The 20,719-nt window shown below is 54.8% G+C and overlaps 1 protein-coding gene and 1 non-coding gene across 2 annotated transcripts in view; both read left to right on the top strand.

The window, feature by feature from the left end:
- Positions 1 to 20,719, top strand: part of PADI2 (peptidyl arginine deiminase 2) — a 41,974-nt gene that overhangs the window by 787 nt on the left and 20,468 nt on the right. The window contains exons 2-4 of the mRNA XM_021684383.2: positions 12,207 to 12,390; positions 13,365 to 13,437; positions 19,599 to 19,660. Coding sequence (XP_021540058.1) covers positions 12,207 to 12,390; positions 13,365 to 13,437; positions 19,599 to 19,660 — 319 coding nt within the window. The remainder of the gene's footprint in view (positions 1 to 12,206; positions 12,391 to 13,364; positions 13,438 to 19,598; positions 19,661 to 20,719) is intronic.
- Positions 6,953 to 7,085, top strand: LOC123324741. The gene has a single exon (XR_006540008.1). It is a non-coding gene; the product is annotated as a small nucleolar RNA SNORA72 (small nucleolar RNA).

The following is a 20,719-nucleotide window of genomic DNA, read 5'->3' as shown; positions in this document are numbered from 1 at the left end:
GGGGCGTGGGGCCGGGCCAGAGGGGAGCTGCCTTGGGGTGGAATCTGGCCCTGGGGGCTACTCAGGCTCCAATTTCGCCCTGTGGGGGCTGCTGGTGGTTGCCTGTCCCCAGGCACTGGCTGTGAGCTCCATGTCCCTGAATGCCTTCCCCTGACTTCACCCTGGGGTTGGGGAGGACTTGGTTCTGCCAGGCTGGAGGGTGCAGGGGCAGGGTCTTTGGCAGAAGAGCGTCCCTGACGGCACCCTGTTCCCTCCCCCTCTTCTCTGGCCCACAAATTTGGGTGGGGTGCAGGATTTCTGAGACAGCAGGACATAGGGTGGGGAAATTGAGGTCATGCCCCTCCCCACTGCCCCCAGCCCCCAGGAAGCAGGCAAGTCCAAAGGTCCACCTCCTGTATTCTGTGGGGCATCCTTGCAAAGATGTGGCTGGTGTGGGTGGAGAGGGTGCCGGCAGGATCATTCCATGAGCATTCTATCAAAGCAGCCCTCTATTCCAAGCATGCAAAATGTTTCCGCCTAACTAGAGTGGGACGGGTCAGCGCTGCAGGAGGGAGCATGCAGGACTCTAAGGTGGGACCCCACGTTGATAACCTCGGGCAGGTCCGCTAACCTCTCTGTGCCTTGAGCTGAGCTGGAGGTGCCAATGTGCCTTATCGCTCCCAAATCATTCTGTCATCCAGAGCACCCCGCCTCCCCCAGGCCCTCATCAAATCCCATCCCTGTGTCTTCCCACACACCCTCCCCAGCCCATCTTCTCGGTCACCTCCGGTGGCCCTGCCAGCCCTGCCCAGCCAGTCCCCTGCCACCTCTTCAGCAGGCACTGGCCACGCTGATACCACTAGGGCCCCAGCCTCCTTCTGCGAGGACAAGGGCCCCGTCACCATGCAGACCAGGGACCCTCTCCGCTCATCTGCCCCTGGTCTCAGTTGTCCACATGGAAACCTCAAGGGTGGTTTCTGAGGGTCATAACACAGCAGGGGACTGTGGTCCCGGCCTCAGTGGCCTGGAAGAGCTCCCCTCTCCTCCCCACCCCCGATCCTAAACCGGGCACTGCAGGGAGCGGGCTGGGAGCCAGCACACTGAGGTCTCTAAGCCTCAGCTGTCCCTATACCCGCCTGTTTGTTCACTGAGGCACTTTGCTGCAGCCTGAAAGGCTGGCATGGTGCCTCCGGTGGGGGGATGGGGAGAAAAGAGGGGGGCCATGCTCGGGCCTCCTGCCCTCCCCTGTCCTGGAAGAGAGAGGCCCAACCCCAGCGGGGCAGTGCATGGGGCAGGGGTGGACTCCTCATCCTCCCGCTGGCAGGGGGCAGAGGTGTGATGATCCTCTGTGTCCTTTCTCAAGAAAGCCACCACTGCCACGATGACCCCAGTCTCCCAGCTGCACTTCACTCAAGACCCCATCACCCCCAAGAGTAGAACCCCAAGAGTCTACACCAGCGCCATCCAGCAGAAATAACATGCCAGCCACAGAGAGCCGCAGGTGTACATTTAATTTCCTAGCAGCCACGTTTTTTAGGATTCAAATAAAGAGGTGAAATTAATTTTCATAATATATTTTATTTAACCCAAGAGATCTAAAACACTAGCGCTCCAATATCTAATCAATATAAAAATGATTAAGGAGATAGTTTACATTGTCTTTTTTCATACTAAGTCTTTGAAATCCAATGTGTATCTTATACATAGGGCTCGTCTCAGTGCAGACTCACTGAATTTCAGGTGCTCAACATCCACAGGTAGCTGGTTGTCCCAGTACTGAATAGCACAGGCAGGGGTTCCGACCCTCAGCTCTACTGCATTTGGAGCCGGATCATCGTTTGTTGTGGGGGGCTGTTCTGTGCGTTGTAGAATGTTTAGCGGCGTCCCTGGCTTCTTAACCCCTAGATGCTCGTAGTAACCCCCCTGCCACTGTGACAACCCAAAATGTCTCCAGATAATGCCAGCAGTCCCCTAGCAGGAGGACAAAAACACCTCCAGTTGAGAACCACTGGTCTAGTGGAAGGAAGCCTCTTCTAGAACAAAGGAGACGGGCTATTACTGCTCATGTCCCTCCTAGTATCCGGGAGTGGTAAGAGCTAGTGTTAATATGAATAATAGCAGGGATATTAGTGAGCACTTGGAAACCAAATGCATTCTCTTGTATCTTCCTCACCACAGACCTTGGGGGTCATGCTGAGATCATCCCATTTTGTAGATGAGGAAGCAGGGCTCAGAGAAGTGAGGCCAGTCGCCCGATGTCACACAGGATTCGGGTCCAGGTCTGTCTGACTCAGAACCCATGCTCTTAACCTCCACTCTCTTCTGTGTGACTTTAAAACTAGCAAGTTGAACTGGGTGACCCTCTTGGCCTGGGTCTCTTCCACCCTCCATTGCCCCCAAACACTTCACCCACCCCCTTTCAACCCTGCACTTCCCACCGAGTCCTTCTGGACTCAGACACAGATTCTGACTCTGGACCCCACATAATGCCCCCCCACCCAGGGTCTCCAAGGAGACATCAAGGGGCAAGGCCTGGTGGACCTGGGCCCAGTTAGTAAGGGAGTATGTTTGGACCCCTCACTTCCTGAGTGACAAAAGTGAATGAACAAGTCTCAACACCCACCCCCCCTTCCCAAGGGCTTGGGCCCCCTTTCCTGAGATGCACGCGCTGCCCCCCTTCCCTGCAGACACACAGCGGGGGCCTCCCCTGTGGGTGAGGGGGTCGCTCAGGGGGGTCCTCAGCAGACCCTATGGTTGACCCACCCTTGGGAGTAGATGCCCTGACCCAGGCACATTCTGAGTGCTGGTTTCCAGCGAGCTATAAGTAAGTAAAGGCACAGAAAAAAAGGAAGAAGGGATTATTTTTTCCTAGAGATTTACTTTGCAGCAGTTGTTAAAGGTACTTCCTGTTTCCTTCTCTCAGTCCCAAGCATCTTCCCTTAGATCTGGCACATGTGCGCCTCGCCCACACCCTCTCCCCGACAGTCCCTTTACCCGGCAGCTGCTTCCTCGCTGGGGCTGACCAGGGTCCCCATCTGCTTCGGGCTTGAAGCTGGAGAGGGCACAGAGCGAGTGGCCTCTCCATGTCGGTTTCAACCTCCCTACTCAACTTTGGTTTCCCTGCGGAGACACCCCCAGAGCCGGGAGAAAGGGCAACCTTGGAGTCAAGTAACGGGGTGATCACACTGTGCCTGACTGTCCCACTGACCCACAAACCGGGCTGTGTAGACAGCTTCTCCTCTCCCTCCCTTGGTTTATGCATCTGTCCAGGGGAGTGCGAGGCATCCCCTTCTCTCTGGGGAAGAAAGGTCAGGATCCGTTTCCTAAAGTCTGCAGGAGCTTCAGGGCACAGATGACCTTAACAATGGTCTCTTGCCTCTGCAGAAGATTCTCCTAATTACATTTGACCTCAGGATGAGGTGGGAGCGATCCCCCACCCCCTCCCCTGGGATACCCCAAGGCAGAGGCTGACTGGTCATTTTTCCTGACGGGGTCTTGCCCATCACTCTCGGGCAGAAGATAGGCAGAGGGTACTGGGGCAGGAGGAGCAGGCACAGTAAAATGCTGAGAAAACAGGGAAGGGTACAGAGATGTACCCCACCTTGGGGAAGAGCCTGGAGAATCAAAATTCACCATCTCACTCCCTCAACTCTTAGACTTCCTCCCCATTGCTCGGTTGGTGTGAGTGTGTTAGAAAATATCCTTAGGACAAAGGCCAAGGAGGGGAGGTCTGTGATCCAGTTAGAAGCATTAGAGAAGTGGGGTGCCATGGTCTCCCCATCCCTGAGAGAGCCAGGCCCTGCCTCACTGATCCCATCTCCTGCCAACTACCCTGCACACACTGCACTCTGGCCACGTTGGTTTTGTGGATGCTATTAGCTCTTGACCACACCAAGCTCATTCGTGCCACAGGACCTTTGTACGTGCTATTCCCTCTGCCTGGAGTACTATTCCCCAGACCTCTGCAAGCCTGACATTTCATCCATCAAGGCTTAGCTCAGACGTCACCTCCTCTGAGCAGTGTTCTTCACTACCCTTGTTTCGTGGTATCCCACCTCAAGCCCCAGGCACTCTCCACCTCCGTACCATTTTTCCTTCTGCAGATCTTATTTACTTAATATTACTTGCTGACATTTATTGAACACTTATTCTGTCCCAGACTGCCTTCCTAACACCTTCCATACTCATCTCACATGTATTTAGTAAATTTACACGTGTTTAAACCTCACAACAATTTTAGGAGTTAGGTACTGTTCCTGGCCCCCTTAGTTGGGGAAACTGAGATAGGAATGCTTGTGCAAGTTGACACAGCAGTCAAACGGTGGCGGTGCCACGCCCAGGTCCCAGACCACTCTGCCAGGCTGTCTTCTGGGACTTATGTTTCAGGAGTGTCCCCCTCCACACCCTCTGCCTTCCTTACTGCCCTGTACCTCCAGCCCTCACATCAGTGAAGGGCTCCTTCATTGAGTAAATGAATGGGTGGATGTGGCCAGTGATGCATGAAGATTGAGCTGTCACTGGGCTGAGCTCTCCACCCCCCAGCCTCAAGGGATGAGCGCTGTCGCACTGGCCAGTGGAAGGTCAAGGGCATGTGGCCGAGCCTGGCCAGAGCAACACTTGCTCCTAAGAGAATGACAGTAGGAGGAATCAGGCCAGGTCAGGTGGCCTCATAAATTAGAACAGTACCCAGCACTCTCAACCCTGAAAAGGAGGTCTTGCCAGGAGCTGCTCCACGGCTCTGGTTTCAGACTAGTCTAAGGAGGACCTGGTGCCCTGTGTGTCAAGCCCACAGCCCCTTGTACAACTGGGATCCCTGAGAGGCTTCCCTTCCTGCCCACAGGGCCCTGCATCAGGTTGGGGGCATAGTGATAGGAGCTCACCACTGTGTCACCCCCCACCCCATCTGGACAGGGACACCTGTTAGATGGGGGGGGGGGGCAGGCAGGGGAAGACCAGTTTTCAGAGGCAGCTCTGCCTGCCCAGCCCTGCCAGGCTCCATGGCCAGGGGCTTTGACTGGCCCAAGCCTGTCTATCTAGGCCACTCATCCAAGCCTTTGGTGTCCATTTTCTGGGCCTCTGACCCCACCTACAAAATAAGTAGGGGGCTCTAGAGGTTCCTTCAGGCCTCTCCTGTGCTCCTCCCCTGAGCCAGGCCCAACATTCCCCTATCCCCACTAGGGGACCTTTAGGGAAGACTATAACCTGTAGATAGTCCCCCAGAAAGGGAGCAGCCCGACCAGGAGCTCAGAGAGCTTGAGTTTACCTCACACTCTGCCATTACTGTCCCTGAGACTTGGATCAAGTGCTCACTCTCTGCAGGTCTCAACACGCTCATCTGTAAAAAGGGATGATATCGATACAGGCCTCATGGGGTTCCGAAAGGATGGACTGAGATCATGTGGGCCAAGGGCTTAGAACAGTGCCTGGCACATGATAAATACCCAGCAAGTCACTATCATGAATTAGTATTGGGCTTATTGTAATATTATTAAAACAATAATGAGCTTCGGCCTCAAAGCATCCATAACACTCAGGGGAGAGAAATGTTGAATAGCATTTGTTCTAGGTGCTGTTTTAGGCACCAACAAAGGGGAGGGGAGGAAGGAGTCCTGGCAGATGAGAACAAGAAAGACCTCCTGGAGGAGGTGGTAACCAAGCTGAGGATGGATGGGGGTTCACAGTGTGACCAGGACATGCCATGCGGGGGCAATGGTGCCTGGCAGGACAGTTGGGACACATGGGGGCAGAAAGAGCATAGACTCAGTAGCCTTCAGCGCAAGGCTGGAGACTCAATGAGCTCAAACCAGGGCTTTGATTCCCAGGCTCAGGTGTTAGACTGTTACACAGGCAGTGGGGAGTTATCGAAGGTGTCTGGGGAAGGAGTGACCACAGATTCAATTGTTTCTGCCCTAAGGAGAGGGCCAGCTGGAAGCACCAGTGCCCAGTGAAAGAAGCAGCCAAGGTCACCAGGCAGAGAAGGGGGCCAGCTGAAGATAGACGCATCCCCCGTGCAGGGCAGCTACCCACCTCGGGGCTCCAGCCCCCATGATGCCAAGCTGAGGGCTTCGCCTTCCTCCCCTCATCCCTGTCCTTGAGGCTGCTTGCCCTGGGCTTGCGTGCCAGGTTGGCACCTACGAACCCCCTCAGACTCCTGCAAAGACCCGGGGGCAGGATGTCACACCCGCAGTGCCCGGAGCGGGGTTCGCTGGGGGCGTGATCCCTGGCTGGTGTTAACGAGGCCTGGGACAGGTGGATAAGCTGAGAGGGCCAGATGTCAGCGAGGAGCAGGCACATCAGGCCCTCAAGCCTGGGGCTGAGTGGGCACCCCAGGGCTGCGAGGCCAAGTCGGTGACCTCCCCACTGAGTGAGTGAAGAGCAGAGAGACTGACTGGCTCCCCAGAGGCCATACAGCATTTGTGGGGCTGAGCTGATGTTAGCTCACAAAGCCCATTGCCTTGGGCTGGGCTCAGGAAACATCCCTCTTCTACATCCGACACTGCGCTCCAGTCTTGCTCAAAGTTCCTTTGTTCGACACCAACCGACCGTCATTTCTCTCCATCCCCACGGCCACCACCTTGTCCCACACCGCCATCATGACTCGCCCAGACACCTGCGCTCACCCTCTCCCTGAGTCCGCCACTTCCAGTTTTGCTCTCCGGAAATGCATTTCCCACTCTGCACCCTGGGTGATCTGTCTTCAGTGCAAAAACAATCATGCCCCCCCCAAAGCCTTCAGTGCCCTCGGGGGGGAAAGGCCAGCTCCTCGCCACGAGCTGGGTCCTCTCCGCCACTGCCCTCCCCCTGCTCACCCACTGCAGCCACACTGATCTCCCTCCGTTTCCTCCAACACACTGGGCTTATGTCCACCTCGGCCCCCACCCAGGCTGTCCGTGCTGCCTGGAAATCTCTGCTCCTCCTCCTCCTCTCTTTGTCCAATTCGCTGGTTCTCAAACTGTGGTCCCTGGACCAGCAGCGGTGACAACAGCAGCTGGGAACTTGTTAGAAATGCAGTTTCCAGGCTACACATTCGTGATGTTAAGACCATGCCTGTGTTGCCAGGCCTTGGTCCTTCCCCAGGTCTGGTTTTATAAACACTGGTGATCAACCATGTCTGATTTATATCATGCCTCTTCTGTGGGAAGTGCCCATGATTCTAGGTATCTGATCAGCCTCAAGAAATGATAGCACATTTGGTGTCATAACTTTTGGGAAGATAACCCTTGTTAATTTGCCATTAGATGAATTATAAAACTAAGAAAAGAAAGAAGCATAGTTTCTTTCCACAATGTAATACGTACAGCAAGTCATCATGTTGGGCACTTTAAATATATGTAATTATATTTGTCAACTGTTCCCCTGCCAATCTAGGGGAGAAAAAGAAATGTAAACCGTGTTTCTCAGGCTCCACCCCAGATCAGCTAAGTCAGAGATGGGATGGTCCAACAATCTATGTTTTAACAGGCCCTTCAGATAATGCTGACACACACTCCAAATTTAAGATCCACTGGTCTAGTTAATTCTTGCTGTCCTTCAGAATATAGGGTTAGACCCCAGCTCCAATGCCCCTTCCTCCAGGAAGCCCTCCTTGACCTGCAGACCAGGGCTTCATGGCACCCCACGCTTCTATGTTAAAGTCATTCTCACCGCCAAAGCCACATCATCAGCTGTGTAACCCACTGAAAGTCTTCCTCTTCCACGAGAACATGTGCCCCATGGGCCCAGGGAACATGTTCTCTCTTTTGCTGATCTACCCCTAGCACCTAGAACTATTCCTGACACATAGTAAGTCCTCGGTCAGTATGTGTTGAGGGCATAAGTGACCACATAAGCAAGCCCTGCTCTTCCAGCCCTTCCTTCAGCAAACACTTAGAGCTACTGTGAGCCTGGAATGGGCTAGGGGCTGAAACAGAAAGAAGAGACAACCCCCACCTTCAAGGAGCTACAAGGGAAAAAGACACGGATGGAGACAAATGTATTGAGTCGGGTCTTTAAGGAGGGATGGTCAGTTGCCCGGCAGAGCAGTCAGGGAAAGGAAAGGTAGAAGGAACTGCATTTGCAAAGTGCCATAGTGAGCCAGGATAGTGCAGGCCTGAGAGGCTGGAGAGTCAAGCTGAGACCCAGGGGCTGAATGTCACTGGTTGGGTCCCAGCTTTTATCATATCGGCTGGCACTCAGGAGCCACTGAATATTTTCAAGCAAGCAAGTAACCTGATGTCCTTTTTTTTAATCCCTCTGGTAATACAGTTTGGGAAACCAAGAAGGGTGGGTTCAATCATTCATTTATTCCCAAAATATATATGGAGCGTGGCCCTGTCCTGGGCACTGGGGTGCGATGGTCAGTGGGGCAGATGTCCCGGGGACTGGCAGCCTGTCCTGGGCTCACTATCTTTAGTCTCCATCCCACAAGCAGGAGGTCATGGCCACCACCAGTACCCCCACTCTCTCCCTCGACACCATCCTGGGCCCCTCCCTGCAGCCTCCAGGGACAGTCAGTCGAGCTGCCCCCAGCCCCTGGGTCTCGGGTTTCTGGGGGATGAGTTCTGCGAGGTTCTTCCTGGGCAGGGAGGCAAAGCCAGCAGAATCCGCAGGGGACAATGGGCGCCTTTGTTGCTTCTGCCAGGGCGGCTCCAAGAATAGCTGTTTGCTCAGCTCAGAGCAGGGCTGGTGCTGGGGTAGGAGGGTGTGGGGCCCTGGAGCGCCCATGCGGGCAGGGCGTTAAGCCCCTGAGCCTCTGGGGCCTCCTCCGCTTTCTCCCCGGCCCAGAGGGACGAAGGCGGCAGGAGACATCGCTTAAAGTGGCTATTGTCAGAGTCGGGTCCCAAAACTCATCCTGCCCCGTGAGTTTGTAAAGCATTCTTTTTCCTAAATAGAACTGTATGCAGAAACCCAATATGTAAAACCAGGTGAAATCTCAGTGGCTCTACTTAAAGGAGAGTGGGGACCCAGCCAAGTGATCCCCAGCTTTTCCATGCCTCCCTCCTTACCCGTTTGTCCAGGGCTTGCCCCCTCTGCGCTGCCCGGATGCCAGCACCACCCCTACCCAGTGCCACGCTCCCATGTCACACTTGGTGAAACAGAGGGAAAGTGCCTTGCCCCAGGCCATCCAGCAAGTTGATGGTCGAGGCTGGGACTTACACTAGAGGCGTATTTCCCTGACCCGAGCCCACCCACCATTGCTCAGACTAACCATATTCCACGTGTAGTGCTAATAACTTAACATTTTTCTTTACATCAGCTCACATTTTATTACTTTGGGGTTTTTTTAAGGTTTTATTTATTTATTTGAGACAGTACGAGAGAGAGCAGAGAGCGCAAGCGGGGAGGGCGGGGGGGGGGCAGAGAGGGGCAGAGGGAGAGGGAGAAGCAGACTCCCTGATGAGGGACTCGATCCCAGGACCCCGAGATCATGACCTGAGCTGAAGGTGGACGCTTAACTGACTGAGCCACCCAGGCGCCCCTATTACTTTGTTTTAAATGGAGATCTTATGGGGTGTCTGGCTGGCTCGGTTGGCAGAGCGTGTGACTCTCGATCTCAAGGTCCTGAGTTTAAGCCCCACATTGGGCATGGAGCCTACTTTAAAAAATAAATAAATGGAGATCTTATATCATTACCATAAGTAGCAATCCTTTATCAATGGCCATAAGAAGATAACACATTTAATAAATACATAAATTTTCTTTTCGATTGTGCATCCCTGGGCAATGCCACCAGGCACTTCTAAGCGTCTCGCCTCCGTCCCGCTTGGCTCCACCCTCTTTGCTGGGGTGTGTGCGGCGTGCCCAGCCCTACGCTGGACTCTGAAAGAGGAGGGATGGAAGAGGACAGACCCTGCCCTCAGGGGCTCGCAATCCAGAGGAGGACAGGTACCCCATGGCAACACCCTGAGATGAAGGGCTGCCCCTGCCCGGTGAGGGACGAGGGACGAAGCCTGTGGGGCAGCGGGGGTGGGCGGGTGTCTTCCAGGTCGGCGGATGGACACTCAAGTCTCCCTCAGCGACTCAGTGGCAAAATTGGGCCCAAACCCACATCTTATGCGAAAGTACCCCCAATCCAGGGTTTTTGCTGAGACTCTGCTTCTCCTACTGATGGGTGTGGACAGATGGCAGCAGACCACTGCCGACGAGTATGCAGCCTCCGATCAGCCCAGTGGCCCCGTGAGGGGCTAAGGAATTTAGAAGGGGGCAGATGGACAAGAAACAGGGTGGCCTTGGAGCTTTTTTTCAAGCTCCTCTCCCAGGCCCAGGCGTGGACTGCCAGACCCTTGCCCGCACTCTCCCACAGTGGCCCCCAGACCAGTGGTCTTTACCAGCAGCACCTGCAGTCGGTGGCCTGGGTCCTCAGAGAGACCCTGCGGGACTCACACTCATGGCCTCGGCCACCCCAGAGCTCTCACCACCAGGCCACACTGCTGAATGTCTAGACCAGTGGTTCTCAGAGTGTAGGCCTGGGCCAGCATCACCAGCCATTCCTGGAGATGGGGGCCCCACTGCAGACCTACCGGATCTGAAACTCTGAGGAGGGCAATCGGCGTGTAGACAAGCCTTTCAGGTAATGCTGCTGAGCTCTGAGAACCACTGGTGGAAACCTCTCATCCAACCCGACCTCCGCCCTGCCAGCCAGACTCTCCAGGGAAAGGACCTACTGATCTCTAGCCTTAACAAAACAAAAAACAAAAACCCAGAGATTTAGACTGCACCCCCGGCTGATTCTGATGCCCAACCATAGTAGAAAACTATTCTGGAACCCAGGAGCGCCAGGCCCTCAGAATAGCTGATGTGGCTTTGAGGCAGACACTTGTACCTATCTTAGTCCCAAATCCCATGAGGATCCCACCTAAATCCCTCTGAGCCCTCTTTAGCCTCTGGAAACCTTCAGACCAGGGACTGGATTTAACAAAACTGTCTGCCCTGAGCACCTTCCTCCCCCAGTCTCCCCATCCTTCCTATCACCTCCCCTTAAACCAGTGTCTTAAACCAGTAACAAAACACCGTGGGCTGGGTGGCTTAAACAAAGAAATGAATCTCTCACAGTCCTGGAGGCTGGAAGTCCGAGATCAGGGGCCAGTGTGGTCGAGTTGGAGTGGGAGCTCTTCCTGGCCTGCAGGCGGCCACTTTCTCACTATGAGCTCATACGGCCTTCCTCGGAGTGTGGGAGAGAGAAAGATCTCTCTTCCCCTTCTTACAAGGCGACCAGTCCTATCGGATCAGACCTCGTGCTCATGACTTCATTTAATTCTATCTTCTGAAAGCCCTCTCTTCAAATGCAATCATGTTGGGTGGGGGTCAGGGCTTCGGCGTGTAAATTTGGGGGCACACAGACATGCATATAGCAACCAGATCAAACCAGTCCGTTTCCTGCCCTGACATCTTCATGGCTTTTCAAGAATTCCGAAAGTACTAGGACGCCTGGGTGGCTCAGTCGGTTAAGCATCAGCCTTCGGCTCAGGTCACCGATCCCCGGGTCCTGGGATCGAGCCCCGCATCGGTCTCCCTGCTCAGCGGGGAGCCTGCTTTTCCCTCTGCCTGCAGCTCCCCCTGCTTGTGCTCGCTGTCTCTCTGACAAATAAAATTTAAAAAAAAAAAAAGAATTCCAAAGGTATCAGCCTTTAACAGAAAACCACTCCAGAACCCCTAGGAATAACTCTCAGCCCCTAGGAATGACTCTCAGAGGAGGGAGTTCCAAGCTGGGAAAGAACGTGTGGTGGGAGGGAGGGATCTTTGTGACAGAGCCAGCCCACCCCTGCCCCTTGAGGACCCAAGTCCCAGGCTCCTTCCCTGGGCAAACCCAGCGCTTTGACACCTGCCTCGTGCCCTCCGGTCAAGTTCTGCCTGCAGTTCGCACGCTGGACTGGGGGTGGGCGCTACCTTTGGAGCAAACTCGTTTCTTGGTCTGGGCCTCAGTACCTGCACCCTTAGGGGCCCACATGGCTGTCCCTCAGAAGCACAAGGAAGCCTGTTAAGAATTCAGATCCCCAGGCCCCGCCCCCGAACATTCTGGCTCAGTGGGTACAAGACTGGCCCAAGGAACCTGTATTGTTACCAAGTATCCTCCCCACTACCGGGTGATTGTAGTGCAGCTGGGTCCTTGGGGGTCCCCCAGACCTGGCCACCCGGTGGGGGGGGGGGGTCCCTGCAGCCCCGCCCCTCCAGGAGTCCTTTTTGGAAGCGCTTCATCCCACCGGCCCTGGGATCCCCCCTCCATGACCCTGTCTCCTCTCTCCCTACAGCGCAGCCCCAGCCGAGGCCCAGACCTTCAGCCTGAAGCACTCAGAGCGCGTGAGGGTGGAGGTGGTGCGTGACGGGCAGGCCGAGGAGGTGGCCACCAACGGCAAACAGCGCTGGCTTCTGTCGCCCAGCACCACGCTGCGGGTCACCATGAGCCAGGCGAGCGCCGAGGCCAGCAGTGACAAGGTACCCCGGCTGGGGAGGTCCTCGGAGGGCGGTGGGAACCCGGGGCCAAGCGAGAGCAGCGCCATCCAACACAAACAGAATTCGAGCCACACTTGTCATTGCCACGTTCCTAGTGGCCACACTCAAAGAACAGAAAGAGACAGGTGGACTCCATTTTAGTAGTGTATTTTCCTTAACTCCATAGATCACCGTATTATTACTCTGACATGATGCCAACATAAAAAAAAAAATTCATGAGCTAGCGTACGTTCTTTTTCATACCAAGTCTCTGTCACACTTAGAGCACATCTCAGATCAGATTTGCCACGTGCATGTGCGCAGGACACACCCGTGGCTGGTGGCTGCTGGACTGGAGGCAAGCTCAAGGCCAGACCGTGGAATGATGGCTTCGTGGAAGGTTAAAGCTGTGGGCTGCTGAGTGATATACTAGAATCACTGGAAGTTACAGCCCCAAACATCCTTGGCCTCCTCGTGTATTAAATGGGGTGCCGAGTACCCATGCAGCAGGGCGATTTGCCCAAGTGATGAAGCTGAGACCAGACGTCTCTTCGCTGGCTTCTCTAGTTATGAACCTCCCCATGCGCCCCGTGGAGTGATGGCACTGGGCATTATCCAAAGAAAACAACCTCAGCCCCGCCCCCTGGTGGTTTAGCAGGAGCGAGTCATACACCATGGCAGATGAGGGGGGGCCGGGGCAGGGGGCAGGCAGCAGAATGCACCGGGGGTCATAGGTAAGCAGTCAGCACCCTGCATGCCCTCTGAGAGGAGGGGAGCCCCCTATCTGTTGGATAATTTGAAAGAAGCAGCCCACCAACCCAGGAATGCTTCCTGGAGGAGGGGGTTTGGATGTTTGGGGAGAATTGGCTTGACAGGCTGTGAGAGGTGAGTCAGGGAGGTGGTCACTGTAGATTTCCCCACCTGCGATCTGTGATCTCTGCTCTTCTCTCCCTCCCAATGCACCCCTCCCTGCCAAGGTCACCGTCAACTACTACGAGGAGGAGGGGAATATGCCCATTGACCAGGCTGGGCTCTTCCTCACGGCCATTGGTAAGTTGGTGTGGCTGTGGCCTGGGTGCTTTCCTCCCCAGGGTCTGACGCTGCTGCCCTTCTCAGCAGCACTTGGCCTGTTTCCCACACTGCAGACCTGGCACTCGGAGCTTCCTCTGAATAATGCAGAACTGAGAAGTGGTGCCACACATGCCCAGATCCTTCTGTCCCGGGGTGAGGGCTGTCCTGCAGGAGGAGGCATAGCCTGGTCTGCCAGCACCTCGCCCCCAGGGTCAGCATCCCCACCCCAGGCTCTGTGGGCCACTGAGAAGAGCAAAGTCTGTTCCTCCCCACCTCTCCCCTGCAGCCTGGAGAAGAGCTTGCCTCTCATAGCATGTCCCTGACAGTCCCAGCTACCCGTTTGCCCTCCCTTGACCCTGCCCTGGGAACACAGAGAGGAACTCCACCTAGTGCCAGCCTTTCATTTGGCATTGAGGACAGGGAGGCTCAGAGAGGTTAGGGAACTTGTTCAAAGTCACACAGCAACTCCCTGGCAGGTTGGGTCCAGGGCTCAGGATGGTTCCCCTCCCGGGGTCTTCCCATCTGCACAGCACTCCCCTGCCTGGGTGCCGGGGCTCATGGGGTGTGGTCTTCTTCAGCCACTCGACTCTCCTGCAGGTGAGGTGTTACTTTTATATCTTCTTTTTCATTTTAATTACATAATGTTTAAGCCAGGAGGACAGGTCAGGGGGTCGTTCTGTCTGTCCAGCCTTAATTTAGCATTGATAGAGCTGCCACATGGCAGGGAGAGAGAACTATCAGCTATTGAGAATGTCTTCCATTTATTCACCACCTACTCTGGGTGCTTCGAGGAGGAGAAGGAGAAACGCCTGACCTTTCTTGAGCAACAACCGTGTGTCGAGCTCCAATCCTTTACTGTCACAATCTCAATCCACTCTTCCAGCTATTCCCAGGGTAGACAAGGGGTCTCAGAACTTACCCCAGAAAACAACTAATTCCCACATCAGCTTCTCCTCCTCCAGCCGCCAAAGTAGGCTCCCCAGCAATGCTCCTCCTGTTTTCTGGTCACCCTGACCCTCTTTCTGCACCGGGGGAGTGCCCAGCCTCGGGGTGGGGTCCTCGGGACACCCTCAGGGGGCCCTGGGAGAGGCACGAAAGCCTCCCGAGTTGCAGTGGAGGGCTGGCCCGCACCTCACATGCACACACGGCCGCCGGGGCGTCTCAGATGACCGGCCCTGAGGAAACCTAATCCCACCGAGACGGGGACACCTGAGGACATAAGCAGGAAGGGCAGTGGCCTAAGGCCTGTCCAGTGAGGATGGTCCCAGAGGGCTGACTCCACCATGAGCGAGACTTCCCCCAAAGCCAGGCAGACAGGATAGATGGCAAAACGACACCCCATAAGGAGGCAGGACTGGAAACCCCCCCTGGTCTGAAGGACTGTGGAGCTTGTGCTCGAGGGAGCAGCAGGGCTGAGACCCCCCAGAAGACACTAACTACGCTTCCAGATATTCAGGTTCCATGGACCAGTAAAATGCCCACCCCACCCCCCAATAGTAAGCCTGACAATGTTGATGCTTGGCCAAAAAGAAAAAAATATTAATAAAATAATTTGCCAACAACTATCACCATCATTCTAACATTTTCGCACCTAAAAAGTAGGCAGAGGAATCATTCCAGAATAAAAGACAGTCATTTATGTTGCAGAAATAAACCTCACCCACTGAACTTACATTTCCTGTTCCACCAGAGACCCTGGTGGAAATTGGTTCCTCTTAGGGTCCACTGGTCTGTCTGACCCTCTGGGTCTTGTCTTCCTCAGGCATCTATCCCAGGGGCCCTGAGCCCGACGTCCTGAGTATTCACCACCCCTTCATAGGGAGGGCACCTCAGAAGCAGGAACACCCCGAAAGTTCTGGGATGGTGGGGCTGCCCCCCCAGGGACATATCAGAGTCCATCAAACCCTAGTTCTGCCCTGAGCCCACCCTGAGCAGAAACAGCCCTGGCTGCAGGGTAGACATAAATTAGTCCAAGTTCTGGTTCTGCCCCTCCAGCCACATTGTGACCGTCACCGCCCTGAGCCCCAGGTTCCTCATCTGCACAGAGGGTTTCACTGCGCCCTCGTGCACAGTGCTCACAGGGATCCGATGGGAGGCTGTGTGCAAGGGGTAGATGCTAAGTCAATACATGTTCTTCTCTCCCTTCTGCTTGGGGTAGCCACATTTTTCCTCTGCCTGGGCCGTATTGTCCCTCGGTCTTGCTCCTGGGATTTGGAAACAAACCCATGGTGCCCTTGGCCAAACCAGGCCCTGGGGCTTGGCTCCCAGTCCTGCCAAGGACGTGCTGTGTGACTTCACCAAGCAGCCCACCCCTCAGGACCTCACTTTCTCCCAGCTGTAAGATGAAGGCTTCGCGCCTGTTGGTCCCTCAGGGCCTTCAAGACTCCAGGTAGGGCTGAGTTGCAAAGCCCTTCCTGTGAAGGGGACTGTGGGAGGGGAGGACTGGGAGAGGGAAGAATGGTCTCACCCTCTTGGCTGCGGTCCTGGCAGCAGGAGCAGGGCATGAGCCTTGAGAATTTTTAGCCTCATCCTAAGGACCTTATTTCTTGTGCCCCCTCCCCAGGGCCTACGATAATTGCCCTAGTTGGCTGTGGGGGAGAAAGTCCTTCCTCCCACGACATCCCAAGCTGCCCAGTTACATAAGAAGGGTCGGCACCCTGCCACTGGAGGCCAGCGGCCTGCCAAAATGCTTATGCCTCTGTGTCAAGCCTGAAGCCTCGGTGTCTAGATTCTCAGGGCAGACTACCTTGAACTCAATCCCAGTGACATTTCCCATAAATCTGCCCCACACCCCAGGTGCCACCTGATGCCGTGGGGCTATTCTGGGGAGCTGAGGTAGGATTCCGAGCCTCTGGGAAATGTCATCTGGAGCCCAGATGCCCCAAAACAGATGTCCTCACCCTCCTTCCCTGTGGGGATGACAGAGGGCAGAGCTCTGGGTGGGTCATGACTGACGGCCCTGTTCTCTGTCCCTACAAGGATCATCCCGTTGAAATCTAGTTAAATTGAACATTAGAGGGAACTTTGAAGGGGAGAAGCCCTGGAGGTTGGGAGATGGGTGATAAGAGAGCCCGATGACATAATGTCTGAATTTTATAACAGGAAGTCAGTGAAACTTGTCTGAAGTTAATAAATCAAGGAAGAGCACTAAGCATATGACTTAGTATTATGGAGATTGCCTCAAGCAGGTGAGAGGATGGGATGGACAGGAAACTGCTATTTTTTAGAAGCTGTTTGGTGCTATTTGAGGTTTGTTTGGTTTTTTGTGGGGGGGGGTTGCATTTTGTGCAAATATTACATCGATAAAATTTTTATTTTTTTAATTTTCTTAAAGATTTTATTTGGGCGCCTGGGTGGCTCAGTTGGTTAAGCGACTGCCTTCGGCTCAGGTCATGATCCTGGAGTCCCGGGATCGAGTCCCGCATCAGGCTCCCTGCTCAGTGGGGAGTCTGCTTCTCCCTCTGACCCTACCCCCTCTCGTGCACTCTCACTCTCTCTCTCTCAAATAAATAAATGGAATCTTTAAAAAATAAAAATAAAAATAAATAATAAAGATTTTATTTATCTATTTGAGAGAGAGAGAGTGAGCGAGAGAGAGAGAGCACGAGCAGGGAGGAGGGGCAGAGGGAGAGGGAGAAGAAGGCTCCTTGCCTAGCAGGGAATCTGACGTGGGGCTCGATCCCAGGACCCTAGGATCATGACCCGAGCTGAAGGCAGATGCCCAACAACTGAGCCACCAGAGCGAGCGCCCCTACATCAATAAAATTTTTAAACTTAAGGAATTTATCATGAAGTAAAGCACAGTTAAGGGCTTCATGATGTCTCTCCTGTGACCCACTGTGTTCATGGACCCTCCAACAGCCGTGGTGTGGTGCCACCTTGACCTAGGGGCGAAAGTCCCAAGGCTGCCAGCGTTGGGATATGGCCGGCTCCTCTGGGAATGGCCTTAAGGGGAGTAAGTCTTGGGTCTTTGAAAGCGGCCTTAGGTCTTAGAAACAGCCCAAGGCGGAGATCAACCTGAGTCAGTGGAGAGGAAACAGGCCAAGTTCAGCAGTCTGGAGTCAGAGGCCCAAGTGGGATGCCTGGCTCTGCACTCTCTGGGGACTTTGTGGTCACTTCCCTGCAGGGTGCCTTGGTCTCATCTGTATGGTGAGGGTGGCTGGGTGGGTGATAACTCTCCCTGTTGGTGTGATTGAGGGGAGAACATGGAAGGGGAGGCGCTCCGCCTCCAGCAAAGGGAACTGCACACACAGAAGAGATTGTTATCTGGAGAAGTAAAGACAGGTTCCTTAGGGAGCCCAGGTCTGTGGCTGGTTCCCAGGGAGGAGCTTCAGGAAGCCAACCTCCCTGAAAGGCAACATTCCCTGAAAGGGAGTGTCCAGTTGGAAAGTTCATGAAGGTCTGGAAGCCAAAGTCAATACTGTTCCTCCATCTGAGGCTTCAGTCTCTTTAACAGCAGCTGGTGGTACTTGCTTCCTCACTTTGTCCCTGGAATCCTTACCCTGCACCAGGCTCCAGGTTATCGGCCCAGTTTGCTGACAGGTGACGTCTCTGAGGCTGGGTTTGCTCACCTCTACAGTGGCAACAATAATATTTATGTCATAGGACTGGGGACTCCAGGGCAGGCAGTGTGCCCCGAATGCCCACCACCGGGTCCCCATGCCTCGTAGAGCGCCTGGAACACAGAGGATGCTCAGTGGTGATTTGCTGAGCAGATGAGATCAATGGGAGGAGCTTATCTAATCATGCATGCCCTGTGGTACCCGACTGACAGCTGGGCTGCAGAGGCTGGGACACTGGGGTGCTGTCTCTCCCAAGGACCAAGCGCCCTGAGAGTTTCCCCCATCCTGCCTCCTTCTAGACCCAGAAAGGCCACATGCAGGGAATGGGGCTGTGAGCAAGGAGAGGACTTGAGTATTATCCCCAGGGTGAGCCACCTCAGGGAGGGTGACATCAGCGGCCCTTCCTGTGCCAGAACCCTCCTCCCCACCCAATCCAGGGAGAGAGCAGGCCTGCCAAGGGAACAGGCCAGGAATGCATTCACTCCCACCCAGCTCCCGCCTCTGTCCAAGTCATGCTCCGCGTGAGGCCAAGCCCACGGAGCAGCCCCAAGACCTGGACTCGGCTCATCCCATTGTGTGACACTCCCATCACCTTGGGACAACCCCCCTGCCCTGCCCTGCCCTGTTAGTCTCTAACTCAGGGCCATTTGGCCTCCCAAGGGACATTCGGCAATATCTGGTGACGTTTTGGTTGTCGCAACTGAGGGATGTTACTGGCATCTGGCAGGGAGAGGCCAGGGATAATGTTAAACATCCTCCAAAGCAGGTAGGGAAACTAGGGCTCAGAGAGGCTGTCCAACCTGCCCAAAGTCACACAGCTTGTAAGCAGAAAACCAGGGTTCGAACCCAGCACTGTCTAACACTAAATCTTGGGCTCCTTTTACCGCCCCACAGTTTCCATGAGGCCGGTCCCCAGGACAGGCCTAGGGATACCAAACACCCCTTCCCCAAGAGGAAGAATAAGCAGAGACCCCAGCCTGGATCCTCTATCTGACAGCCTGGCTTTCTTGGGCACCCTCAGATCGAGACAGGTTGGAGACCCAGCTTCCCACCCAAAGTAAAACCCTGGTGGGAGGCAGGAATTCTAGAAGAGATCACGCACAAATGCATGTGGGCACACCACCAGGACAGACTGAGAAAGGCGGGCAGGAACTCCTATGAGAGTTTTCCAAACATGAGCTTCAGCTTCAGGTCAGGCCAAACGCACCGTGTGGGGCACATGACTTGGCGTCTCTGAGCCAAGGCTCCTGGATCTTTCCAGTGAGGCTCATCCCACGCACCACCCAGAACTGCCTGCAGAACCATGAAGTGTGGCGGGCGGGGGGGGGGGAGTCCTCTGCCCTACCTGCTAGCACCTCTCCAGTCTGTCAGGTGTCCGCTTACGTCCTCCATCAGGTGGCGGGAGGTTGGGGCAGGGGACTGCATAAGATGGCAGCAAGGCCCACCCCTTCCAGGGACCAAGCGAACGTGTGAGCTGCACCCTAATCACACAGGGCTTCCTCCCGGCCCCCAGCCCCCCCCTCCCCCCCCCGCCCCGGTCTGGCAGGCTCCACAACTCACCTGTGTGTCTGTCCCCAGAGATCTCCCTGGATGTGGATGCCGACCGGGACGGCGTGGTGGAGAAGAACAACCCAAGAAAGGTACTGAGCTACCAGGGCACACGGCCCTGGACTAGGGAGCTCCCGGGGAGCAGAGCCCCAGGATGGATGCTGCAGGCAGCCATGGTCCTCCCCACAAGCACAGACAGCTCTCCTTTTACAGATAAGGAGACTGAGGCCCACCGAGGAACCAAGCACCTTATAGCAACAGCTGCAAAGCGCCTTCCGCAGGCGGATCCCCCATCCACAGGGTGGGACGCCCAGTTCGCAGAGCTGTTGAAAAACGTCCTGCCGCAGAGGAGGCATTTGCTCTTATTACTTTGCCTTTTTTTTTTTTTAATGTTAAAACTGAATGAGGGGGACCATCAGGAGCAGAAGGCTGCATGAATGATTCTCAGTTCGAGGCATGTTATTTTTAAGGGTGCACCCACGCCCCCTCTCCTGTTTTATTCATTCATTCATCATTGCTTCTTCGGTTTATCTACTCATTAATGTATTCCCTCCTCTCCTGCATTTCACGCTCCCATTTTGCTTCCCTACAAAGGACCATCCTAATGGGTTCAGTGTTCCTTTCTGTTCTCACGGTTCTTGCAAAACACGCAGTGTGGTTGCTGGACGTGGATCTGCAGCTTGCGTAGACAGCATTGTGTTCTCTGTCTCAATCGGCTGTGTACTTTGCCCTCCAGGCGGGTTTTAAGCTCCAGTGCTTTTGCTGTGTACATGCAGAGGTGCTTCTGTGTTCCATTTCCTGGCCTTCTATATCGTTCACATTGGTTGTTGCCACTGGCTTATGTTTCTTTCATAATAACAACCTAAACCCTGCTTTAAATGACATGTAGATGGCTACTTGAGAAAGTTAAATGAACACAGCCCAGAGAGAAGCCTGGGTCCTAGCAGCCAGCCCCGGACTCTCTGTACCAGGGACGTGGGGCCTCAGGCCTACTGGGGAGCCCCTTCTCCCCGGCTCCTCCGTGGGGCTCTGCCTTCTGGAGGCCACCGGCAGCAAGGAGACGCCGAGTCTGTGTCTGTGGCCAAGCCACATGACAGTAGACCCCACGGAGGCCTCAGCGGCACCCAGCCTCCCCCGAGCAACTCGGCAGC

The sequence above is a fragment of the Neomonachus schauinslandi genome, chromosome 4 (assembly GCF_002201575.2).
Source record: "Neomonachus schauinslandi chromosome 4, ASM220157v2, whole genome shotgun sequence".
NCBI lineage: Eukaryota > Metazoa > Chordata > Mammalia > Carnivora > Phocidae > Neomonachus > Neomonachus schauinslandi.
This window is presented reverse-complemented; position numbering and strand designations above follow the sequence as displayed.